The sequence below is a fragment of the Neoarius graeffei genome, chromosome 8 (genome assembly GCF_027579695.1).
Source record: "Neoarius graeffei isolate fNeoGra1 chromosome 8, fNeoGra1.pri, whole genome shotgun sequence".
Taxonomy (NCBI): domain Eukaryota; kingdom Metazoa; phylum Chordata; class Actinopteri; order Siluriformes; family Ariidae; genus Neoarius; species Neoarius graeffei.
The window spans coordinates 49,526,227-49,552,321 of NC_083576.1; the positions used below are offsets into that span (position 1 = coordinate 49,526,227).

General features: G+C 42.8%; 1 protein-coding gene across 6 annotated transcripts in view; it reads left to right on the top strand.

Annotated features, from left to right (window-relative positions):
* The window catches only part of inppl1b (inositol polyphosphate phosphatase-like 1b), a 50,024-nt gene that overhangs the window by 11,698 nt on the left and 12,231 nt on the right, over nt 1-26,095 (top strand). For 5 of the 6 annotated variants that reach the window (XM_060927763.1, XM_060927767.1, XM_060927766.1 and 2 more), the window contains 19 exons: nt 346-496; nt 715-858; nt 4,173-4,260; nt 5,840-5,929; nt 6,060-6,182; nt 8,063-8,177; nt 8,324-8,424; nt 9,066-9,168; nt 10,398-10,594; nt 10,760-10,877; nt 11,251-11,347; nt 11,596-11,734; nt 16,929-17,028; nt 17,653-17,741; nt 22,757-22,838; nt 23,695-23,781; nt 23,963-24,070; nt 24,210-24,298; nt 24,537-24,624. In XM_060927763.1, the coding sequence (XP_060783746.1) occupies nt 346-496; nt 715-858; nt 4,173-4,260; nt 5,840-5,929; nt 6,060-6,182; nt 8,063-8,177; nt 8,324-8,424; nt 9,066-9,168; nt 10,398-10,594; nt 10,760-10,877; nt 11,251-11,347; nt 11,596-11,734; nt 16,929-17,028; nt 17,653-17,741; nt 22,757-22,838; nt 23,695-23,781; nt 23,963-24,070; nt 24,210-24,298; nt 24,537-24,624 (2,109 nt within the window). The remainder of the gene's footprint in view (nt 1-345; nt 497-714; nt 859-4,172; nt 4,261-5,839; nt 5,930-6,059; nt 6,183-8,062; nt 8,178-8,323; nt 8,425-9,065; nt 9,169-10,397; nt 10,595-10,759; nt 10,878-11,250; nt 11,348-11,595; nt 11,735-16,928; nt 17,029-17,652; nt 17,742-22,756; nt 22,839-23,694; nt 23,782-23,962; nt 24,071-24,209; nt 24,299-24,536; nt 24,625-26,095) is intronic. The other variant, XM_060927769.1, reaches the window with a different exon arrangement.

A 26,095-nucleotide genomic window follows, 5' to 3' on the forward strand; every position in this document is an offset into this window, starting at 1 on the left:
CTCAGTGATGTTATATAACAGGACAACAGTATGTAACAGGTTATATAAATAGAAATAATAAATATAATTTGATTGCAGTACACTTGTCACTCAGGAATAAAAAGACAGGTGGTCATCTAAAGTATATTAAATCCTCAAATATACTGTATTTATTTATTCATCCTGGTAACTTTAGACTGGTATTAAAATCTTTACTAGTCTGGTTCACAGTCCTCTGGAACATTTATATTTGGAAAATTTAGCTACTGAAAGTTCATAGAGGGAAGATGTCTTAAATGCATAAACAGAACTGTATTCCCAAATCTATCATTGTGGTTTTCATAATGTTATGGGCTCATGTTGTAGACGGGGATGATGAGAAGCCAGGCTCAGTGTGGAACCCTGTGGCTTCCTCTCCTGCAGCCCAGGCGCCCCCTACAGCCCAGTCACCTCCTGCAACTCAAACACCAGCATCTCAGCTACTGCTGCAAAGGTTGCAGGGCATCACCACAACCAGGTGAACATATACGACTTTATATATTACACAGGCAACTTTCTACATTATATCATTCTAGTCAACTGGACTTGAGTTCCAGTTTCAAATCCAAGTGTGAAAAAGATATTACAGAGATACAGGGAAATGTTCTACACCATAGTTAGAAATGAATGCTATAACATTTACATGTATGCTATACCATTACAAATGGTATAACTTTTTTGTGTGTGTGTGTATAGTAGTGTGGCTTCTGAGATGGTGGCTCTGCTTGGTGAGTACTTGCGTGGTGATGTGACTCTGGATCTGGAGAGTTTAAAGAAAGGAGGCTCAGGACTACACTTTCTCCAACGAATCCTCTGCACCACCTGCCATAAACTGCACAGGTACCAGTCCAGTTTTTATCCAACAGAAATTTAGACTTCATCATGGTAGTTGGTGAAAATGGCGTGTGTGTGTGCATGCATATATGCTTATATGTTCTTGAGAAGGGGTTCTCAAACATTTTGCAGCCAAGGCCTCCTTTAGCTGTAAGATAAATTCCACTGACCACTATTTAAATATTAGGCTCATTATTCATATGTAAATAATTTGTATCGTTATGAGAGCCACAGTGCTTTATATTGCTAAACATTCTACGGTGGTGCTTGAAAGTATGTGAACCCTTTAGAATTTTCTATATTTCTGCATAAATGTGACCTAAAACATCATCAGATTTTCACACAAGTCCTAAAAGTAGATAAAGAGAACGCAGTTAAACAAATGAGACAAAAATATTATACTTGGTCATTTATTTATTGAGGAAAATGATCCAATATTACATATCTGTGAGTGGCAAAAGTATGTGAACCTTTGTTTTCAGTATCTGGTGTGACCCCCTTGTGCAGCAATAACTGCAACTAAATGTTTCCGGTAACTGTTGATCAGTCCTGCACACCGGCTTGGAGGAATTTTAGCCCATTCCTCCGTACAGAACAGCTTCAACTCTGGGATGTTGGTGGGTTTCCTCACATGAACTGCTCGCTTCAGGTCCTTCCACAACATTTCGATTGGATTAAGGTCAGGACTTTGACTTGGCAATTCCAAAACATTAACTTTATTCTTCTTTAACCATTCTTTGGTAGAACAACTTGTGTGCTTAGGGTCGTTGTCTTGTTGCATGACCCACCTACTCTTGAGATTCAGGTGGGGTTTACATTAGACCGTATCAGCGGATCATCAGATTAACGTTTTTAAAAACGATTAGCGTGCACACAGCAACGCCAATACACGATTCGCGTGCACACAGCAACCCCAATACACGGATACGCTAATCACATGACTAATTCAGCACGTAAGTTGAAATGTGTCAGTGCGGCTCATCGCTTCCTCCTCAGCGGCTGCACTCCAAATCACTCCGCCCTGAACAGCGAGTGCCCTCTGGAGGGTGTGCACTCCGGCCCTGCGCAGCTCACAGAGCGCGCGAGTGTAGTGCACGAGCAGTGATTCGGGACTGAGCCGCTGTGCGCAAGTCACTTACCACTTGCAAGTGGAAGGATGGCAAGTCTAAAGACAATCATAACTACACAATGGGCAGTATTTGCATCAGTATTTGCAGTATTTTCATACTTTTATATTCTTTAATGAAAGGTGATACAAGGCGGAAGTCCGCGCCGTTTTTCAGCAGTCGCGTCACATGACCAACGCCAGCGAATCAGGAAGGTGGATGTCACAGTGACGTTGTCCAATGACGACGCCAGCTAGAGCTCAGCACAGCGTATCCGCATATCCGCGTATTCTCAATGTTTACACAGCACCGGATCAGACACGATCTGGATTGAATACATGGACCCTGGCGGATTCCCGTTTCCAGGCGTTTTAATGTAAATGGACAGTGCATCCGCGAAGAAAACGAGACAGATACGGTCTAATGTAAACTTGGCCTCAGTTCATAGACAGATGTCCTGACATTTTCCTTTAGAATTTGCTGGTATAATTCAGAATTCATTGTTCCATCAATGATGGCAAGCCGTCCTGGCCCAGACGCAGCAAAACAGGCCCAAACCATGATACTACCACCACCATGTTTCACAGATGGGATAAGGTTCCTGTGCTGGAATGCAGTGTTTTCCTTTCTCCAAACATAACGCTTCTCATTTAAACCAAAAAGTTATATTTTGGTCTCATCTGTCCACAAAACATTTTTCCAATAACCTTCTGGCTTGTCCACATGATCTTTAGCAAACTGCAGACAAGCAGCAACGTTCTTTTTGGAGAGCAGTGGCTTTCTCCTTGCAACCCTGCCATGCACACCATTGTTGCTCAGTGTTCTCCTGATGGTGGACTCATGAACATTAACATTAGCCAATGTGAGAGAGGCTTTCAATTGCTTAGAAGTTACCCTGTGGTCCTTTGTGACCTAGCCGACTATTACACGCCTTGTTGTTGGAGTGATCTTTGTTGGTCGACCACTCCTGGGGAGGGTAACAATGGTCTTGAATTTCCTCCATTTGTACACAATCTGTCTGACTGTGGATTGGTGGAGTCCAAACTCTTTAGAAATGGTTTTGTAACCTTTTCCAGCCTGATGAGCATCAACAACATTTTTTCTGAGGTCCTCAGAAATCTCCTTTGTTCGTGCCATGATACACTTCCACAAACCATGTGTTGTGAAGATCAGACTTTGATAGAGCCCTGTTCTTTAAATAAAACAGGGTGCCCACTCACACCTGATTGTCATCCCATTGATTGAAAACACCTGACTCTAGTTTCACCTTCAAATTAACTGCTAATTCTAGAGGTTCACATACTTTTGCCACTCACAGATATGCAATACTGGATCATTTTCCTCAATAAATAAATGACCAAGTATAATATTTTTGTCTCCTTTGTTTAACTGGGTTCTCTTTATCTACTTTTAGGACTTGTGTGAAAATCTGATGATGTTTTAGGTCATATTTATGCAGAAATATAGAAAATTCTAAAGGGTTCACAAACTCTCAAGCACCACTGTACAGATACTTTTGGCCACATACTGTATCTGGACACCTAACCATCACACCCTTATGTAGGCCTTCCTCAGACTTTAACTACAAGTCTGGAAGCACACAATTGTATGTCTTTGTATGCTGTAGCAGCATTAACTTTTGGGATGAACTGGAATGCTGACTGCATGCCAGGCCTCCTCATCTGATCTTAGTTCCTGAACTCACTAATGCTCTTGTGGCTGAATGGGCAAATCTCCACAGCCATGCTCCAAAATCAAGTGGAATCTAGTAGCCTTTCCAAAAGAGAGGAGGATAGTATCATAGCAAGGGGGGAGGGACACTACACCTGGAATAGGATATTCAACATGCACATATGCGTGTGACTGGTCAGTTGTTCAATTTTGCACAAATAGTTGAGAATACATTAGGGCCAAGCTGACATTATTTATAGGCCTACCTGTTTGTTGAGTTATTGAGGTTTGGATTAAACAAATTCAACTTAAGTGTCCAGATACATGGCCTGATGGACATGAGAAATTAATATTCAATATAATAGCTTTGATAAGGGATGGTTGTGATTGCTACCACAGACAGACAGACAGATAGATAGATACCTATCTACCTACCAACCAACCAACCATGCTTCAGACCCCAGAACTGTTTTAGAAAATACTGCTATACTATACAATTAAACAGAAGAGGAAAATGTCTGTCTTTAATTCTGGCATTTACAGTGAGATTGATCAGACGATGTCCAGTCTGGAGACCCTGGCTAAAGTTTTTGACCATCCCAGTTGTCCCTTGACCTGTGCTAAAATCCAGGTAAACCATGTGACTATATGTAAAATAATTATTTAGATTTAGACTTGAAACAATATAGAGGATTTAAAGTATTTAGTTTTGGCACATTCCTTAAATTGCAAAATTGCATCTTTTTTGTATTTTTAATATAAGTTCATTTATAAGACCAAAGGGCACCCCTGCCCAAGTCCTATCCTCAATGAATACCCAGTCCACATCAACACCTGATTGACCTTGTCACTTATTTCCCTAGTTTAACAGGTGTATTTGCACATGGAAATCACTACCTTCACTAACATGACCTTTCACTTTAATGCACTGTGCACAGCTGAGAATATTTTATATCAGAAGCGACACAGAATGCAAGACGAGCCTTAATTTGCGGCACTTTTTTTTATTCACACTGGGTAGCTTCACGAGTGTCATGTAGAAGATCTGTGTGTTTTCTGAAACATTTTCTCTATTGCCCATATCATTAGCAGCAGCAGCAACACAACTTTATTCATCACACACTTGTGAAATTCCTCTCTGCATTTAACCCATCTGAAGCAGTGAACACACACACACACGTGAGCAATGAGCACACACGCATACCCAGAGCAGTGGGCAGCCATGCTGGGGGTTAGGTGCCTCGCTCAAGGGCACCTCAGCCCAAGGCCGTCCCATATTAACCTAACCGCATGTCTTTTGGACTGTGGGGGAAACCGGAGCACCCGGAGGAAACCCACGCAGACACGGGGAGAACATGCAAACTCCACACCGAAAGGCCCCCACCAGCCGCTGGGCTCGAACCCAGAACCTTCTTGCTGTGAGGCGACCGTGCTAACCACTTACACCACCGTGCCGCCCAAGTTAGTATAAAATGTGCTACAACTGACTGCAAGTAAAGTAGTTATTGCCTGAATTTGATTTTCACTACTATGGGCAGAACTCTCACATAGTTTGCAATTCTTCTTCTGATGTAGAACTACAAGCCGAAATAAAGCTCATGTGTTGTTCCAGAAATACTATGAGAATAAACTCGAAGGACACTTGATAGTGTGTACCTTTGCCAAGCCATATATTCAGATTTGCATCAAAATCTAATTAATTGTTCACCTTTCCTCACAATTTAATCTAAATTCGTTCATTACTTTTTGAGTTATGTTGGGAAAAGACAAACAAACGGAGGCGAAAACATAACCTCCTCCAACAAAGTTGGCAGAGGTAATAAAACATCTTTATTATTTGCCTCAATGTGATTGTCAAAGTTACTGAGTACCAGATAAAACAGCAGCACCTCTCAACAACAGCTTGTCTTTATGCTACTGTCAGCTGGTTAGCTCTTACTGTGAGCCTGATCAAGCAGCAATGCCCAAGCATTGCCAGGCTAATTGTCAGGATGATTATCCTGATAGTCAGGATAACTCGCAGAAGCTCATGAACATTATATCACACACATTACATATTATATTGGTCTTCCCTGGTTCAATAATCATAATTTTTCCCCGTTTTAAACAAAATCCCATACTGGTAGCTTTAAAAGAAAATTATTTTGCTCTCTAATAGCTATACTTTTCATCATGTCCAATATTTATCTACCCTGTTTTGCATTTTTCAGAATATGGGAAAGTGTCCAGAGGAGAACCTTGATACTCTGCTCTACAAAATAACAGCTCTGTGCAACCTGCTATCTTCTCTAGAGAAGAGGGTATACAAAAGCACTACAAATTCATCAGTCATGATTCACACATGTTGCATTACTTATTCTTCATAAGAGCTGTTTATTACTTTATTTCCTTTTGTTTTGTTATATTTCAACTGTGCCATGACTTTCACAGGTTCTCACAGCCCTCCAAGAGGCTGTGACCAATCACAACCTTTCTGTGCAGCCAGTGTCTGTACCGGAGTCTGTATCACCTGTAAAATCTCCTGTCAAGGTCGTCCCTGTTCACAGCTTTCAGGTAAATCATTGTTCCTCATCCCCTAACATGGGGTAGGCTGACACTTGCACGATTCCGTGGCATGCATTGGCACGACTCGAGTCGTGCCAGTGCGCAAACTAGTCGTAAACTGGTGTGAAGTGTGCGTAAACCCGTCGTGACTGTGTGCCATGTCGGGACGAGAATTTTGAAATGTTCAAAATTTTGGTCACGACAAAATTTCGCGACCGGGTCGTGAACTATGCGCAAACTGTTCGTGATCTCGTCGTGAACTCGTCGGGACGATGCGGGAGGATGCGTGCCAGTGCGTGGAAGTGCGCGCCATGCCACGACTGTCACGAACTGCCACGAATAGTTCACGAACAGCTCACGTCGAGTTCATGAGTAGTTCACGACATGTTCACGAATTGGTGTGCGTCGCAGCGTGGCCGTGCCTTCCCACTGACACGGTCACGCATTGATGGCACGAGCAGTTCACGACTAGTTTATGCACTTCACGAACAGTTTGCGCATGGCACGAGCAGTTCACGACGAGTTCACGAGCAGTTCACGGCTACTGCGCGACAGTGGCGCTCGCGTCGGTGCGGGGGTATATATAGGGCTTCCCGGACACTTCTCGCCATTCGCAATTTTTTTCTTGCTTTTTTCTTTAATGTCTTTTATTTTCTATTCCTTCATGACTTTTTTTTTTTGGGGGGGGGAGTTTCGTTTCTTTTATTTCAAAAATGGAACAACTATGGATGCAGCTCATGAAGCTACTACCATTCTTTCTTGCCAAGGGACAGCACCAGCAGGGGACATGGAGTAATGTGACAGGTAGTCTCGCTGATCCTTTACATCCTTCTGGGTATGATGGCCGGTTAGAGGCAGCAGCCCCTCCAGGTGTCGGTCAGTCCTCCATCCACCAGGGATCAGATCATGTGTGTCCGGATCTTCGCGGTCCACTTCTGAAATTGCGTGTGGGTATCTGATGAGGATGAGGTTGTGCATGACACAGGCGTGCCCAAGTCGGCACGGCACCGTCTGAATTGCGCAAACTCGTCGTGCCAATGCGGGAAGTGCGTAAACTATGCGCAAACTATGCGTGAACTCGTCGTGCCAGTTCGTGAATGTGGACGGGCACGCATTCGTGAACTCGTCGTGAACTATGCGTGAACTAGTCGTGAACAGTGCGGGAGCCTCCCAGTTCGTGCCCCAAAATGGCACGACTTGCCACGACAAAATCGTGGCCAAAAGTCGTGCAAGTGTCAGCCTAGGGATAGCCATGCAGGCTATCCAGGGCATATCCAGACCTTTTACAATGGGTTGGCCAGGTTATACATAATGGCTTTAATGGGGTGGCAAGCTAGAGTGGGGGCAAAATACTAATCTGTATCCACAGAATGTAACGGTGTGTCTACCTGTATCTGTGTATGGCCTAAGGAGCCTTGCAAGCTCAAAGGTCATAGCTAACATAAGATTACGCTACATAGCATTCTAGCATTACAAATTAAATATTATTAATGGTATGAATGGAAACTAATAATAACAAACAAAAGAAATGCCTATTTGTTTATATGCAGGAATAGTACATTTCTGTGTTAACTAGCTAAACTGGTTTGTTCCTCATCCACTCATTGACAGTTCTCTCTGTTGGACAGGGATGAAAAGAACTTTCAAATTTCCTAGAAATGTTGTGGGATGTTATTTCCCAGAGATCTTTCTAATTTACAGTGACCTTCATTGTAGTGGGTGTACTGTTATGATTCAAAATAGCCAACCATAGTGAAGTTCACATCATATGACATTGGTAACCACCACCGCTACTACTACTACTGTCTAACAGCATGAAGCATGGCTACCCATCTGCTATACTCATGAGTATATATTATAAATGCAGGTGTGTATTTGTACATATTTAGGTGAAGGTGGTCAGGTATGGAAGGCAGATGGTATCAGTGGACGTGGACAATGGTTTGCTGCTCTTTGACAAGAAGATTGGCTCATTTGGCATAGAGACAATCACACATGACAGGAGTAAGTTTACCCACATCCCTGCACAATAAATAAATAACCTTATGATATAGTCGAGTCTCAAACCATCCTATATTATACTACTAAATTATACTATATTACAAAACTGTACTGATACCATTTTGTTTTAATGTATGTTTGAATGTCAGTTGTGCAGCTGGTAAAGTTTCAGAGCAGCCCAGCTAAACTGAGGATGGTAGTGGACAGTCATCACAAGCCTCCAAGAGAGCTACTGTTTGAGAGCTTAAAGGTTAGTCAAAAAATATTGGAGAGAATAAAATATGACATTCTGTGTAGATGCCACAGAAATTTGTCCACAATAACTTTTTTCATTAATCTACATGTATTACAAAATCTACATGTATTACAAAATCTACATGATCTACATGTATTTAAAAAAAAAACAGTTTACAGTTGCATTTAATATTGGGCCACCTCTATGAAAAAAGCTAGCTCTAATGTATAAAGTGTTGTTCCCTCAGTAACCACTCATTTTTTTAAAACACACAAACACAACTTGCCATGGTGCAGAGGGCACAAAATCCTATTATAGTACAGAAAACAGAAGAAAGAGAAAACAGAATGAACAATCATAGTTTAAGAAAAGAGAATCAATAAACAGAATTACAATTTGTTTTGAGCATCTAAATTGACCGTGGGTGTGAATGTGAGTGTGAATGGTTGTTTGTCTCTCTGTGTCAGCCCTGCGATAACCTGGCAACTTGTCCAGTGTACCCCGCCTCTCACCCATAGTCAGCTGGGATAGGCTCCAGCTTGCCTGCGACCCTGCACAGGATAAGCGGCTACTGATAATGGATGGATGGATGGATGGATGGATGGATGGATGGATGTTTTGAGCATAATATTAACATGTAATCATCCTCCCTGCAGAAAAGAGAGGCTTTCTGCCAGCTTTTGCAGCTGATGAAGAACACATACTCACAACAGAATGAGCCTGATGCCATCTCTGTGTTTGTGGGCACGTGGAACATGGGTAAAGCTGTGAATTTATGGTTTGAAATCTATTGCATACTTTTTGTAAATATATTTTTATACAGTGCTTATGAATAAAATATAGCTGTGTGGTTATCACTATGTGCGGATTTAGCTGATGCAGAATTCTATTGTGTAAAAGATGTAATGGCCATGCTGTGTCTGTATGGCAATTCTGGTTGGAGTTTGTTCATACAGAATTCATACAAAGTCAGAAGTTACGAACCCTGTCCCCACCCATAACACTTACCTTACTTTTTTTTTTTAATTATAAATTGAACAAATTGTTACAAATCCCCCCCCTTTTTTTTTTTATGCCTCCGCCACCGTAAGGTGCAGGAGGCATTATGTTTTCGGGTTGTCCGTGCGTGCGTGCGTCCGTCCCGAAACCTTGTGAATGTGATATCTCAAAGGCTGATAAAAGGAATTTCACCAAACTTTCACCATTTGTGCGCTTTGGGACAAACATGAACGGATTAGATTTTGAGATCAAAAGGTCTAAGGTCAAGGTCACTGTGAGGTCAAATGTCTGTCCGAAAACCTTGTGAACACAATATCTCCAAGACAGATGAAAGGAATTTCACCAAACTTTCACCATTTGTGCATTTGGGGATAAAGATAAACTAATTAGATTTTGAGATCAAAAGGTCTAAGGTCAAGGTCACTGTGAGGTCAAATGTCTGCCTTGTGAACACAATGTCTCCAAGGCTGATGCAAGTAATTTCACCAGGTCAAGATGACTGTGAGGTCAAATGTCCATCCCCAAATCACAACTTAATAAGGCGTGTAATCTACCGGGCGGAGGCATCCCCATCGACGCCATTGGCGTCGAGTTCTATCTAGTTTTTTTTTCCTTCCCCCCCTTCCTCTCTTCCCCGTGTCTTGTTCTTTTTATATATTTGTATATGTAAATACTTAATTTATTTTAATTTATCTAGAAGTTTCCTCTATTTATTTTCTCTGTTTATCTGTAATGATGCTGCTGGAATCTTAATTTCCCTGAGGGAACCCTCCCAAAGGGATCAATAAAGTTTTATCTAATCTAAATTTGATGTCTGAGACCATACTACTGTGGCAGATATGTAAATGATGTCATACCTTGTTGCATGATGTTTATACAGATTTAGAGAACAAGGCCATTTTCCCTTATTCATGGAAGACAACTGTAAGACAACGTAACCACATAAAAGTGAAAACCAGTTAGTTTATTATGATGTTACATTTTCGTAGGTGGTTCTCCCCCTCCCCCTACACTACAGTCCTGGGTGACATGCTGTGGTTTAGGACTGACTCCTGATGACTCCATTGCTTGCCTGCCTCATGATATCTATGCATTTGGCACTCAGGACAACCCTCAAGGAGAGAAGGAGTGGACTGAGCATATCAGAGCCACACTGAAAAATGCCACCCATATTGACTTCAAACAGGTTAGAGACTGACATTTGCTGACATGGTAAAATCAAAATGTTGACATTTTGACATACATGTTGACGTACTAATATATACTACTATATACTACGACTACTTATTATTATTGTTCGAACATGATTCTTCTTTGTTTTGATCCTGTGCTGCCTGTAAATGTCCTGTAGGTGGCACTGCAGTCTCTGTGGAACATCAGACTGGCTGTGTTTGTAAAACCAGAGCATGAGGGACGTATCAGCCAAGTAAACACAGCAAGTGTGAAGACAGGATTGGGGAATACACTTGGTATAAAACTTGAATCTCTCTCTCTCTCTTCATGGCCTACAACCAAATATCCAACAAGTCATCTAGAGAAGCAAATGATTAAGCTCAGGCTATGAGACAACCCTCAAGAGAGCAAGAGTGGCTAAGATATTTCAGAGTTACTGTCTCAAATGCCAATGATATTGACTTCAAATCCAACAGACACGTTAGTGCTGTTACTAAACAAAGTTTTACCCAACCAGTGTATCGAGATCAGTCTAAGTATAGAATGTAGTCATGTATATCATGTATTTATGTCTGCTCTCAAACAAATATAAAATATACCAAAGTGAACTGAAAGTTCTGAAACTTAAGTTTATATATGCAGATCAGCATTTTTTCTGAATGGTTACAGGAAACAAAGGCGCTGTAAGTATCTCCTTCCTCTTTAACGGGACATCCATGGGCTTTGTGAACTGTCACTTGACCTCTGGCAGTGAGAAAGCACTTCGGTATGCATCCACAGCCACGTAATTGATTAACACCATAACTCATGACAGTAGATTTTATCCAACTTCCTTTCCTGCTTATTTAACAACGACAAAGTCAAGTGATGACAAACTTCAGCTCTGATTGACTGCATCATGTTTTCCCTGCTGCAACACAACCTTCTAGCCCTGCACATTTGTATTCTAAATGTATTAACAGAATGTAGTTATATTTGAGATTGACTGCTGGTTATTTCTTCACCCCCTTCCAGGAGGAACCAGAATTTTCAAGATATCCTCAGACTGCTATCGCTGGGTGACCGGCAGCTTGCTGCCTTTGACGTCAGCCTGCGCTTTACTCATCTCTTTTGGTCTGGTGACTTGAACTACCGCCTGGATCTTGATGTTGAGGTCACTGAGGCCTTCAGTGGTTATCCTTTTTGCATTCCACTGCTTATTTTTCATTAGATTATTGTCATTTCTATGCTAAGCATTCTATTGGTTTAAATATATGAATACAGTGGTGCTTGAAAGTTTGTGAACCCTTTAGAATTTTCTATATTTCTGCATAAATATGACCTAAAACATCATCAGATTTTCACACAAGTTCTAAAAGTAGATAAAGAGAACCCAGTTAAACAAATGAGACAAAAATATTATACTTGGTCATTTATTTATTGAGGAAAATGATCCAGTATTACATATCTATGAGTGGCAAAAGTATGTGAACCTCTAGAATTAGCAGTTAATTTGAAGGTGAAATTAGAGTCAGGTGTTTTCAATCAATGGGATGACAATCAGGTGTGAGTGGGCACCCTGTTTTATTCAAAGAACAGGGATCTATCGAAGTCTGATCTTCACAACACGTTTGTGGAAGTGTATCATGGCACGAACAAAGGAGATTTCTGAGGACCTCAGAAAAAGCGTTGTTGATGCTCATCAGGCTGGGAAAGGTTACAAAACCATCTCTAAAGAGTTTGGACTCCACCAATCCACAGTCAGACAGATTGTGTACAAATGGAGGAAATTCAAGACCATTGTTACCCTCCCCAGGAGTGGTCGACCAACAAAGATTACTCCAAGAGCAAGGTGTGTAATAGTCGGCGAGGTCACAAACGACGCCAGGGTAACGTCTAAGCAACTGAAGGCCTCTCTCACATTGGCTAATGTTCATGAATCCACCATCAGGAGAACACTGAACAACAGTGGTGTGCATGGCAGGGTTGCAAGGAGAAAGCCACTGCTCTCCAAAAAGAATGTTGCTGCTTGTCTGCAGTTTGCTAAAGATCATGTGGACAAGCCAGAAGGCTATTGGAAAAATGTTTTGTGGACGGGTGAGACCAAAATAGAACTTTTGGTTTAAATGAGAAGCGTTATAATTGGAGAAAGGAAAACCCTGCATTCCAGCATAAGAACCTTATCCCATCTGTGAAACATTTCTTTATACAGGTAGGTGTTCTCCTGCACTCCCTTTTGGCATGCAGCACCTCCACCGGTGCCTTGTTTGCTAGCTGCAGGGTCGTCAGCTGGGGACCACCGCTCATAGATGTTTCGCCCCTTACCCCAAAACATCTCCTGGTGGCGGGGCAGTGAACAGGGACGTCTCCCTGCCACCCCCTGCAGCTAGCATTCTTAAATCGTACCTGCTCCCCACGCTACATCCCTCCGTCTCAGCCAGAGCCAAAAACTTGCCTTCTCTGCCTCCTCAGATAGCCCCCTAATGGCCCTCTGCAAACTGGTGCCACGCAGGCCTAAGTCTCTCAGCAGCCGGGTTGTCGAGTCTGCCACAAAGCCTCTTACCCCTACCTCCACAGGGTATAGCCTCGTACTCCATCCGGCTTCCCTGCACTCTACCAGTAGGTCAGAGTACTTTGCCCTCTTCCTCTCATGGGCAGCTGCCAACCCCTCTTCCCATGGCACAGTCAACTCTACCAACAGTGCTTTTCTCTCCACTGTGGTCCACAATACCATGTCAGGTCGTAGGGAGGTGCTGCAGATCTCTTGGGGAAATTGAAGTTGCCTGCCCACGTCCACTGCCAGCCTCCACTCTGCACCTTGATTGAGGAGCTTTGATGGTAGTATCCTTCCTAATCCGGCTGGCAGTTCTCCCTGCCTGAGGAAGTGGATGCGATGTTGGGCTCCCGCTGTCTCTTCTCTGCTCGCCTCATGCCTTGCTGTTTCCACGATCTCGGCCAGCTTTCGGAGGATCTGATCGTGACGCCATCTCAACCTCCCCTGTGTCAGAGCTGTCCTGCATCCTGACAGGACTTGACTTTGAGCTCCTCCTGCTCCATCCTGGCCATCTCAGCAGCCACCAGGTCCTTCCTCTCCTTCTTACTTGCTCTGGACCACACACGGGGTGGCTCCCTCCATCCAAGGCCTGCCCTCCCTAGCTGGACCATGCCAACCACTTCCTGGTGTTGTATCCTGCTTACTACCCTCTGCACCTCCTCCTCCACCTTCCACTTCCTCCCCGTCTTAACCCGTGCCCACTGGTCCTTCACCGCTGCATCGGAAGACTCCCTCAACTCCATTACAAGCCTTGCCTTCTCCTGCCTATATCCAAGGGTGATGGACTTCAGGGGCAGTTGGAGTGCATTCCATCCATACAGACCTGTTGCTGAAAAGCACTTTGGGAGCCCCAGCCATTTACGGATGAAGGCATTGGCTTTTGTCTCCATCCGAGTTACAGCTGAGGAGGTGACCTCGCAGAGCTTCAGCGGCCACATTACTCTTGGGTACAAGATAAAGTGGTAACACCACACCTTGTACTTTCCGGGCAACTGGCTGGTGTCGATCTTCTCCAGGCCTGCTGATAGCTGCTGCAGAATTGTCCTCCCCATCGACTTGTCTGAGAGACTGGATGTATATTGTCTTCCCAGACTGCGGATTGGTTGGTCAGCAATGAGGGTGATGTTTTCTCCTCCTATGGTGAACACAGCCCTGTCGTTACGTTCTCCCTTGCGCATAGAGAGGCTCCTAGACTTGCCCGGTTTAAACTTCATTCTGGCCCAGCTAATCAGCTCGTCCAACCGTCTGAGCAGCCTCGACATGCATGGAGCCGTTTGTAGAAGGCATGTGATGTCGTCCATGTAACTTCGTAATGGGGGAAGCCGTCAGCCCTGCGGCAGTCTGACTCCCCCCACCACCTGCCTTGCTCCTGTTAGAATGACCTCAAACGCAGCCACAAAGAGGATGGGGGAGATGGAACACCCCATGGCAATGCCTACCTCCAGTTGCTGCCACTTGGTGGTAGAATTTTGCAGTCTGAAGCACATGTGCATATTCTGAAAGTAGCTTGCTATCATGGCCTTGATGTTAGTGGGGATATAGAAGAAGTCCAATGCAAATGCAATGAGTTGGTGGGGCACTGAGCCATATGCATTCGCTATGTCTAGCCACACTACATGCAGGTCCTTCTTCTCCCTCTTTGCTGTCTGGATTTGATCCCATATCATTGAGGCGTGTTCCACACACCCTGGGAAACCGGGAATCCCTGCCTTCTGACAGCTGGTGTCTATATATCCATTGGCCATGAGGTATGCGGTCATTCTTCTCGCCATTACTGAAAAGAAGATCTTCCCCTCAACATTCAGCAAGGCTATACTTCTAAACTGATCGAGGGTTCTAGAGTTTTGCTCTTTAGGAATTGGGACTGCTACCGCCCTCTGCCACTCAGCGGGGATGGTCTGTTTAGTCCAGGCAGTTTTCATCAGTGTCCACAGGAGTTTCAGCACTTGTGGGCAGTTCTTATAAAGTTTATATGGGACTCCATTTGGCCCTGGTGCTGATGATGACCTTGCCTTGTGGACAACTTGCCTTACTTCGCTGAGTTTAGGGGGAGACACATCGAATTCTGTTGTTGGTTCAGCTGGCTTGGGCACATAGCCTGGCGAGCTCAGCTGTTCACTCCTGGCTGGGTCACTATACTGGGCCTGAATGTGTTTCTCTAGGTCCTCCTTGGATACCTCCAACACTCCACTGGTTTTTTCCTCCAGAAGGCCTCGTGCATGCCGGAATGGATTCTTGAAGAAGTTCGCCCTCTCCTTCTCCTTCCTTTTCCTCCATCGTCGGATGCGCTCGGCCCTTCGTAGGGCAGCCAGCTTTCTTCTGATGTCTCCCCAGAGGGCCTTTAGACCCTCTTTCTCTGCATCTTCTGCTTTCCTCCAATGCTTCCGGAGACACCTTCTATCTACCACCAGGTCCTCGGTTTCCTTCTCCCTCCTCCCCTTGGCCCTTTTGCCAGCTTTCCGGCTGACAACTTCGCCAAGCCTGCTGTTACATTCTTCATATAAAATCTCGCCAAACAGGTTCAGCCTCGATTCTACTGATCCACGCAGAGCATTCTGGAGCAGTCCACTCAGATGTTCATCCAACCTTCTCCACTCCTCCGTCTCATTGGACTTTGGCCATTTCCCATCTGTGAAACATGGTGGTAGTAATATCATGGTTTGGGCCTGTTTTGCTGCATCTGGGCCAGGACGGCTTGCCATCATTGATGGATCAATGAATTCTGAATTATACCAGGGAACTATAAAGGAAAATGTCAGGACATTTGTCCATGAACTGAATCTCAAGAGCAGGTGGGTCATGCAACAAGACAACAACCCTAAGCACACAGGTCGTTCTACCAAAGAATGGTTAAAGAAGAATAAAGTTAATGTTTTGGAATGGCCAAGTCAAAGTCCTGACCTTAATCCAATCGAAATGTTGTGGAAGGACCCGAAGTGAGCAGTTCATGTGAGGAAACCCACCAACATCCCAGAGTTGAAGCTGTTCTGTACGGAGGAATGGGCAAAAATTCCTCCAAGCCGGTGTGCAGGACTGATCAACAGTTACTGGAAACATTTAGTTGCAGTTTTTGCTGCACAAGGGGGTCACACCAGATACTGAAAGCAAAGGTTCACATACTTTTGCCACTCACAGATATGTAATATTGGATCATTTTCCTCAATAAATAAATGACCAAGTATAATATTTTTGTCTCCTTTGTTTAACTGGGTTCTCTTTATCTACTTTTAGGACTTGTGTGAAAATCTGATGATGTTTTAGGTCATATTTATGCAGAAATCTCATTATCTCTAGCCGCTTTATCCTTCTACAGGGTCGCAGGCAAGCTGGAGCCTATCCCAGCTGACTACGGGCGAAAGGCAGGGTACACCCTGGACAAGTCACCAGGTCATCACAGGGCTGACACATAGACATAGACAACCATTCACACTCACATTCACACTTACGATCAATTTAGAGTCACCAGTTAACCTAACCTGCATGTCTTTGGACTGTGGGGGAAACCGGAGCACCCGGAGGAAACCCACGCGGACACGGGGAGAACATGCAAACTCCACACAGAAAGGCCCTCGCCGGCCCCGGGGCTCGAACCCAGGACCTTCTTGCTGTGAGGCGACAGCGCTAACCACTACACCACCGTGCCGCCCATGCAGAAATATAGAAAATTCTAAAGGGTTCACAAACTTTCAAGCACCACTGTATCTGGTTTGGTCTGGCCATTGCAAACTTTACTTTTCTTTTACTAAGTTTCTTTACTATATTTCAGACATCAAGGCCTCTCATGCCTGATTGATGGTGTCTCTTTCTTCTGCAGGACATTTTAAAGCATGTGTCAAAGCGTGAGTTTGATGAGCTGATGTATTCAGACCAGCTGACCAGAGAGCGCCATAAGAGAAAAGCCTTCTTTAACTTCAGTATGGATCTCCATTGTTCATGCCGCAGCCTAGATAACATTTATGCTTGACTGTTTCATGCACGTTGAGTATCAAGATCCAAATTTGCAACAACTTCAGAAAGTCTCAGACCCCTTTTTGCCAAATTATATACAATGGCAGTTAAATTACTTGAATTATTTCAAGCAACATCTGACTACCAAAACTCCTCTTAATGCCATTAATGCCAATACATTCCATTTTATATTCACTTCACTGTAGGTATGTAAAACATACTTCCAGAAAGATGAATAGCTGAATAATAAGACTTCATCTTCATTAAAGCATTAAAGGTGTTAACATCATACAAAATCATAATCTGTGATGGAAAACGAGACAAGACAGTGGTTGGTTTGTTCATGCAACCTGTTTTTAAATGTGATATAACCTAGGAAAAAAAAACCCACATGAATTGGTGTAAACAACAGCCAACTGGAATATAAACTAATATGCACATGCTTTGTACTCAGTTGGTTTTATTAATAATGCTGATGATTGTATTTGGGATCTGACATTATATATTTTTTCTGTCAGTATGTGTATGTATATATATATATATATATATTTTTTTTTATTTTTTTATTTTTTCTCTTGCTCACTGTTTAGAGGAAGAGAAGATCACATTTCCACCCACCTACCGGTATGAGCGAGGCTCCAGAGACTGCTACCTATGGCAGAAATACAAGACCAGTGGGGTAGAGCTCTCTTTATTACAGCTACTTTAAGTTTAACTCACATCTACTAATGCATTTTGAGCCACCAATTACATTTTAGCACACATGTTGCAACTAACTACAATGTTCAGATATTGCAGAGCTTGTTTAGGTATTTAGATATGTTAACATATACCGTATGGTTATATACTGCATGTTAACATATTTTATAGAAACTTTCCTAACCCAAATGGAATATTAGGTACAGCATGAATACCTTTTACTGTAGATATGACCTACTTTGAAGCAGGACAGAGTAATAACAGGTAGTTCAGCTTACTAACCACTTCTTTTTCACCCCACATGTTTTTCTATTTTAACCTTTACTGACTGTGGCCATGTGGTACACGTCTTTCCCATAAGCAATCTGCACTGCAGCCAGACCTTAACCAACATCCTGTATAACTGTTACATTATTGCACCTTCACTAGCATGAAACATTGTCAATGATTTAAATAGGAAAATATTTGACATATTCATTCCTCGAAGAGAGGCCAAGGCTCATGTTAGGTCAGCTGTGACCTGTAAAATTGGCTTGAATAATGTGGTAAAATGATAGCACCATTTTATAACACCAGGTGCTGTATGCTGTTTGATGTTAATAACAGATGAATAGATGAATTGTCCTAATATAATGAGAATTTCAGATAGTACAACTGTTCTAACTGCTCTAACAAGAGGCTAATAAATACACACACATGCACACACACACATCTCCATTATCTGTAGCCGCTTATCCTGTTCTACAGCTGACTATGGGCGAGAGGCAGGGTACACCCTGGACAAGTCGCCAGGTCATCGCAGGGCTGACACATGGAGACAAACAACCATTCACACTCACATTCACACCTACAGTCAATTCAGAGCCACCAATTAACCTAACCTGCATGTCTTTGGACTGTGGGGGAAACCGGAGCACCCGGAGGAAACCCACGCAGACATGGGGAGAACGTGCAAACTCCACACAGAAAGGCCCCTGTCGGCCACTGGGCTCAAACCCAGAACCTTCTTGCTGTGAGGCAACAGTGCTAACCACTACACCACCGTGCATACACACACACACTGCCCGATCAAAAAAGTCACCATTTTGATTTAAATAAGCAAATACATAAGAGCCTTTGATTGGATAATTACTGTCGTGATTAATTGTTTCAGCTGGCAACAATTCTTTTAACCCTAACTGATGCAGTGAGCAGCCTCTCATTTCTGAAACAGCCATGTCGGAAGACGTATCCCGTGCTCAAGGAAAAGATGTTACTGTTTCAGAAGGGTCAAATGATTGACCTGCATCAAGCAAAGCAAACAACTAAGGAAACTGCTGAAATTACTGGAATTGGGTTAAGAACTGTCCAACACATTATTAAAACCTGGAAGAATAATGGTGAACCATCAACTTCGTGAAAAAAATGTGGTTGGAAAAAGATCCTGACTGACCATGATCAGAGATCACTTAAATGCTTTTGTTGAAGTTGAATGGTTAAATAAATAAATAATCGACAGTAGAACTCACAGCTATGCTTAACAGTGAAATTAAGAGCATTTCCACACTCAGTGTGATGAGAACTCACAGGATTGGTACTAAACAGCTGTGTGGCTGTAAGAAAACCACTTGTTAGTGAGAATAATCAGGAGAAAAGGCTTTATTTTGCTAGGGAGCATGAGGATTGGACTCTGGAGCAATGGAAAAAGGTCTGAAATAAATGTTGTGGTTTGATAAGTCCAGATTTACCCTATTCCTGAGTGATGGGTGTGTCAGGGTAAGAAGGGAAGCATAAGAAGCAATACATCCATCATGCATAGTGGCCACTGTACAAGCCTCTGGAGGCAGTGCTATGATCTGTTATTGCTTCAGTTGGTCAGGTCGAGGCTCAGCAACGTTATGTGATAATAAAATGAAGTCAGCTGATGACCTGATTGTACTGAATGACCGGGTTAACACATCAATGGATTTTTTTCTTCCCTGATGGCACGGGTATAAAATTAGGGCGTCAGATTGTGAACGAGTGATTCAAGAAGCATGGCGAATCATTTTCACACATGAACTGGCCACCACAGAGTCCTGACTTTAACCCCATTGAGAATCTTTCAGATCTGCTGGAAAAGACTTTACACAATGGTTTGACTCTCCCATCCTCAACACAAGATCTCGGTGAAAAATTAATACAACTCTGGACTGAAATAAATATTGTGACATTGCATAAGTTTATCGAAACAATGCCACGGCAAATGCATGCTGTAATCAAAGCTAAAGGCGGTCCAACCAAATATTAGAGTGCGTGACTTTTTTTTTTTTGGCATGGCTGCTTTATTTATATATACACACACATAGGTAGTTGTTGACTTACGACTGCGTTTGGTTATGACTGACCGGTCGTAAACCGATCTGGTCGTAAGTCGGCCTATGTTAAATGAACGTAAGTATATTGTGATGTGTAATGATATTGTAATCATCTTAAAGTCTTATTTTATCAACATTTTCTTATTTCATTACCTTGGCTCATTATTTGGTTTAAGTCAAACACTGCATACTGCACTGCGTACAGTACAATTCGTTTAATATGTGCAAAACAAAAAATACGAAATACAGGTGTGAAAAATAGAAAACATTTTAGTTTGAAACATACCAAAATACAAATGTAAAACATAGCAAAATACAAAATTTAGTGACCGCTGGCATCACTGGTGCTTGGCTGTGGGTCGTCTACGTCATCATCAGCTGTTGCAGCGCTCGGTCTGGCGGGAGGATTTGCTCGTTTCATAAACCAGAAGCTGGGGCGGAAACTGTATGACGGAGTGCACGAGGGAGCGCGAGAGAGACTGTGCATGTGCCTGGAGCTGGGACGGAAACTGTTGTACGCGGCGAGAGGCACTGCTGGGAGCTGGGGCGGAAACTGTCGTACACTCAGCTAGCTCAGCTGGGAAACACTTGCCAGTCATAACTAGACGGTTGTAAAGTCGATTGGTCATAAGTCGCATAGGTCGTAAGTCGACGACTACGTGTGTGTGTCTTTATATATATATATATATATATATATATATATATATATATATATATATATATATATATATATATATATATATAAAATAAAAAACTGGGGCGGCACGGTGGTGTAGTGGTTAGCGCTATCGCCTCACAGCAAGAAGGTCCGGGTTCGAGCCCCATGGCCGGCGAGGGCCTTTCTGTGTGGAGTTTGCATGTTCTCCCCGTGTCTGCGTGGGTTTCCTCCGGGTGCTCCGGTTTCCCCCACAGTCCAAAGACATGCAGGTTAGGTTAACTGGTGACTCTAAATTGAGCGTAGGTGTGAATGTGAGTGTGAATGGTTGTCTCTGTCTATGTGTCAGCCCTGTGATGACCTGGCGACTTCTCCAGGGTGTACCCCGCCTTTCGCCCGTAGTCAGCTGGGATAGGCTCCAGCTTGCCTGCAACCCTATAGAACAAGATAAAGCGGCTAGAGATTTTATATATATATATATATATATATATATATATATATATATATATATATATATATATATATGTGTATGTATGTGTGTGTGTGTGTGTATACACACTACTTCCTGCATCCAGGAAGGCTTTCACCAGCTGCATTGTGACTTGGGGGCTTTTGGTGTTTGGAGGTCCCTGGACAGCATAACCAGCTAGCCAGGGTTTTCTGACTGGATTTAGGGTGCTGGTTCAGGGTCAGTAGGCATAGGCTTGTTCAGCTGAGTGGGCCTTCATTGTCCGGGGTTTGAGGGGCCCTGGGGAGCATTGAACCAGGTTGGCCGTAGAGAGCATCGTCATTGAACCAGGTTGGCTGTGGAGAGCATTGTCTGGTCTCTGGGCCACCTTTCCTCGTGGCTAGATGTCTGCTCTCCCAGCATGGCATGGGCACACTCTAAAGCCTCCATCATTTTGTCTGGACTGATTAGAGCACTCATACCCACTACCCAAGCCTCTTCAGGGGGAAGGCCCCAGAGGAAGTGGTCCATGCCACCCACTCCATTTCCTGGGTGGCTGAGAGAAGATCAGGTTGGACCCACCGTCTTTTAGTGCAGAGCAGGGTGTTCAGCTGGCTCCCAGGGGTGATGCTGGGGTTGAAGCTTCACTGATAGAAAGCTGATAGAAAGAAGGGAAACGGACCACACCAGGTTAGATTTCCTCCTTGAGGTTCTGGTAATTGTCAGCTGATGCTGGGGAGAGTGATCAGCCTACTGGGTTTCTCCTGTGAGCAGGAGCACCAGTATCTGGGCCCATTCCTTTTCAGCCCAGTTCTCCTGCAGTGTGGTCTGATTAAAGATGTAGAGATAAGATTCAACATTGACATGGGGGCCAAGCTTGCTGAGCAGACTGTGGGCTTCTTGGAGGGGATCAGGGAGATATGGCAAGGCCAAGCCCTCTGTACACCTCGGTGGTGTAGCAGTTTCTGCGTGATCTGCTACTGATGCTATCTGGTCTTCAGGAGGTGTTGGAGCATGGGTTCCATGTGAGCAGTAGAGGTGTGGTTTGGGCTGATGCTCATGCCTGCATTCTCCACCACTGTGGCAAGTCATGGCTGCAGTGGGCAGAACACAGACAACAAACCAAAGAGCTGAAGGAAACAAGTGCTCTTTTGTTTAAATTCTTAGGAGAAGTGAGGAAGAGGGGAGAAGGAGAGTGTGCAGGAGAGTGCTTCGCTGTAGTAAGGGATGCAGGTCATGGGAAACTCAGCCAGTAGGACATGTTGGTCAGGTGGTGCGGAGCTAGCAGGCTGTAGGTGCTCTCATTGATCGGCGAAACCTCTTCATGAAAGCAGGAACTAAGGCAGAAGAGAAGCGTCAGTGTGAGGGTCATGAGCAGAAAAGTTCTGAATGAGACAGAGAGAGAGAGAGAGAGAGATATGAAGCTGCTGGAGGGTAGAGAGCAGTGCATTGTTAACTCACTGCAGAGCGGTAGCATGAGGAGTAATCTTCTTCATCACAATATATATACACACAAATACATACACATAATTAATTTAAGTTCTGTCTGTCCTCAGGTGCGTGTGAATGGGCCTTCATGGTGTGATCGTGTCTTATGGAAATCCTATCCAGAGACTTACAACACCTGTACTTCATATGGTGTGTTAAAATACATTAGATACACATACTGTGTATTATTATTATTATTATTATTATTATTAATAATAGATACATGTATTATCACAATTCTAATGGCTCCTGTCAAGCAAACCATAATTTCTTGGGGGCATTTTCTAAAATACACAATACAGCATCTGCAAACTACTGTATGTTAGTAATTCTCCCAAAACAAATGAAACTTAAATAACTTGACACAACGCCAACTCATTTTGATGAATAGTGTAAATATGGATCATTAATACAGGAAAGGTACAAGTATAATATTCACAATACCTTAAGCTAACACTGAATATGACCTTTGTGCAGTTTTTATTTATTTTTATATCTTTGACATCACTAGCATCCAACTGAAGCTGCCAAAATTGAAAATATATGTCAAATAATCATGTATTGATGGAACAGATATGCAATGACTTCTCTATCTGTGACAGTTTTCACTTAAATGAGAACAAGCTAAACTGAATTCAGAAACCTTTCTCAAAGATAAGCACAAGGACTAAAAAGTTTTCTAGAATGTATTTGTAGATACCACAACACTGGTCTGTGGTCCACCATCAGAGTCATATCCTGTTTGACTTGCAGTTGCAACTGGCCATATCTACAAACTCTGTTAACAATACAATAAATGGCTTTGAGTTCATGGTTTAGGGTATATAAAGAATTCAGCTACGGTTGTCTGAAACAGAATATAAATACTTTATATAGCAGGAATGGCATTAAATTAGTGTTGTGTTGTTAATGTGTAAACTTGTAGTACACATTGCCAGACGCATAAATGTGTTAAGTCATGACATTTTTCATTGTGGATTTGTTCAACTTTAGTCATTTCCTGCAGGTTGTACCGATGACATTTTTACCAGTGATCACTCTCCTGTTTTTGCTACGTTTCAAGTTGGTGTGGCTGCACAGTTCCCTAAACCAGGTCTGTAAATTGTTTGAAATGGCTACTTTCTCTTCTAACTTGTTTGTTGTTATGACTCATGGTGTTAGTCTTTACAGCATGTAGTGGTTCTGGAAAAGAAACTTTTTTTTTTTTAAATGCTATGATGCATTTTTAATACTCTCTTGTGGATGACATATATCGTTTTTTGCTTTGGAGTTAGATTCATGTTCAGACCGGTCCTGGATTGAACTAGGGACCATTGAGGCCATAGTGAAGACGGCCAGCAAGGCCAAGTTCTTCATCGAGTTCCACTCTCGATGTCTCGAAGGTGCTTTTTCTTCATCATTTTCACCAGTTTAAGAGGAACCCTAATGCCTGCTTGTCTTACTCTCTTCTCCTGAATTGTTCATGGTTCCTAACATACATATAGGAGTTCCATTTTTTATTTTTGTCCTCTTCCTGTGTAGAGACACGCCGTTCTGCAGAGAATGACTCCCAGAGCTGTGAAGTGCCGGGGTTCCTCAAAATGAGCTGGTCTTTCAAACAACTTCCCAAGGTTCCAAGATACACCAGTGATGTGACTGTTTAGATCTGAATAATTAAATAACATGTTGTGTCTGAAGAATGAAAAAGTACACTGGTGACAGTTTACAGTCTTGGAAATATAAAGATGTATATGTGTGTATATATAGTATTGTTATATATCTATGATCAAATCCTAAAGATAGTCTCGGTCTGTATTACTGGTTTAAAAAAAAAAAGCAATCTGGTGAACAACGATTCTTTCTCTCCAGCTTCAGCCTATTGTCTCAGATATGGAGTATATGCGGGATCAACACTTGCTGCTCTCAGTGAAGTCATGTGATGGCTTTGAGTCATATGGTATGTTGTAAACTCTTTCTTTTCTCATTTACAGAGATGCCTACCCCACATTTTAAATTTCAGTATTCTTGAAAACATTTTTCAGTATTTTGGAATGACTTTCAGTAACATTAATTTATGCGCATTTCCATTATAAGAGGTGTATATACCAATATGTTTAACATTTAAATTCTTAAAAAGTACTGTTTTGTGTGAATTGAATAAACAAAACATGAGCAGCCATCTCAACTGAATTTCCACTCAACAAATTTCTAGAGCATACAATATATCACATTTTTCTAAATACAATAGTGTTCCCTGTTTGCAGACATTACGGTTGACTACCAATCATTGGTATTGAATGTAACTCCTCAAAAATATTTTATATTCCCTGGCAAAATGTTTTACTTGTTAATGGATTCTAATAAAATTTTTTAAAAATTTCTTATTTCATGCCAAACAGAGTCCGACATTAAGATAACAATGTCCCAATATATATAAATACTTCAGCATAATGCTTCAGAAGAGACACTGAATAAAATGACATTTATAATTGTATTTAAAACAGTGGAATGATCAATTTTTTGCCACAGTCCCAACAACACTAATCATAAAATTCTGTTTTTGATCATACTACATGTACATTTGTACTTGCAATACTGAAAAGACTTTGAATTAAAGAAGTACAGCCAGTGTTTGATATTTCAGTGAATAAAAATCATACATGTAAAAAGAACCTGAATAAGTTTAACTCACATTTCATGGCACTAATTGGCAAGTTCAACTTCAAGCATAGGTCAACTATCACCGCTTCAGCACGTGTCACGTTCCGTGTCTTTTCATCCACAGATTTCGTAAAAAACTGCTGGATACCCCCAGATTTACTTTCCGCCTGACTCGCCATTTCAGCATACTCCATATGTTTTTTGTAGTTGACATGCCGCGTGCAGTCATCGCGACCACCATGAGTGATGTTAATGTCAGTTCTACACAGTTTGCAGTGCGCGCATCCATTGCCCTTTTGACTGGGTGTAATGCACGGCCATTCTACCGTATATCGTGGGAGGAACACCTGAGACCTGTGAAAATAGCCCGAACAAATGTGCGGTATCTGTGCATGTCACACACAGCATGTGCGGTATCTGTGCACATAGACATATAAACATATGGCCCTTTTCCACTACCCTTTTTCAGCTCACTTCAGCCCGACATGGCTCGCGTTTCGACTACCTCAGAGCGGCGCGACTCAGCTCGCTTCAGCCCTACTCAGCACCCAAAACTCGCACGGTTTTGGAGTAGGGCTGAAGCGAGCCAAACCGAGCCGAGTGAGGCTAGGGGCGTGAGGAGACACTCCCCTGTGCACTGATTGGTGAGGAGGCATGTCCTCACATGCCCACACACGCCCCGCGAGCACGCTGGGATCTGTAAACACCGTAAACCTGGAGGAAGAAGAATTACGAATTACGAGAATTTCTGAAGCCTTATGCGCCTC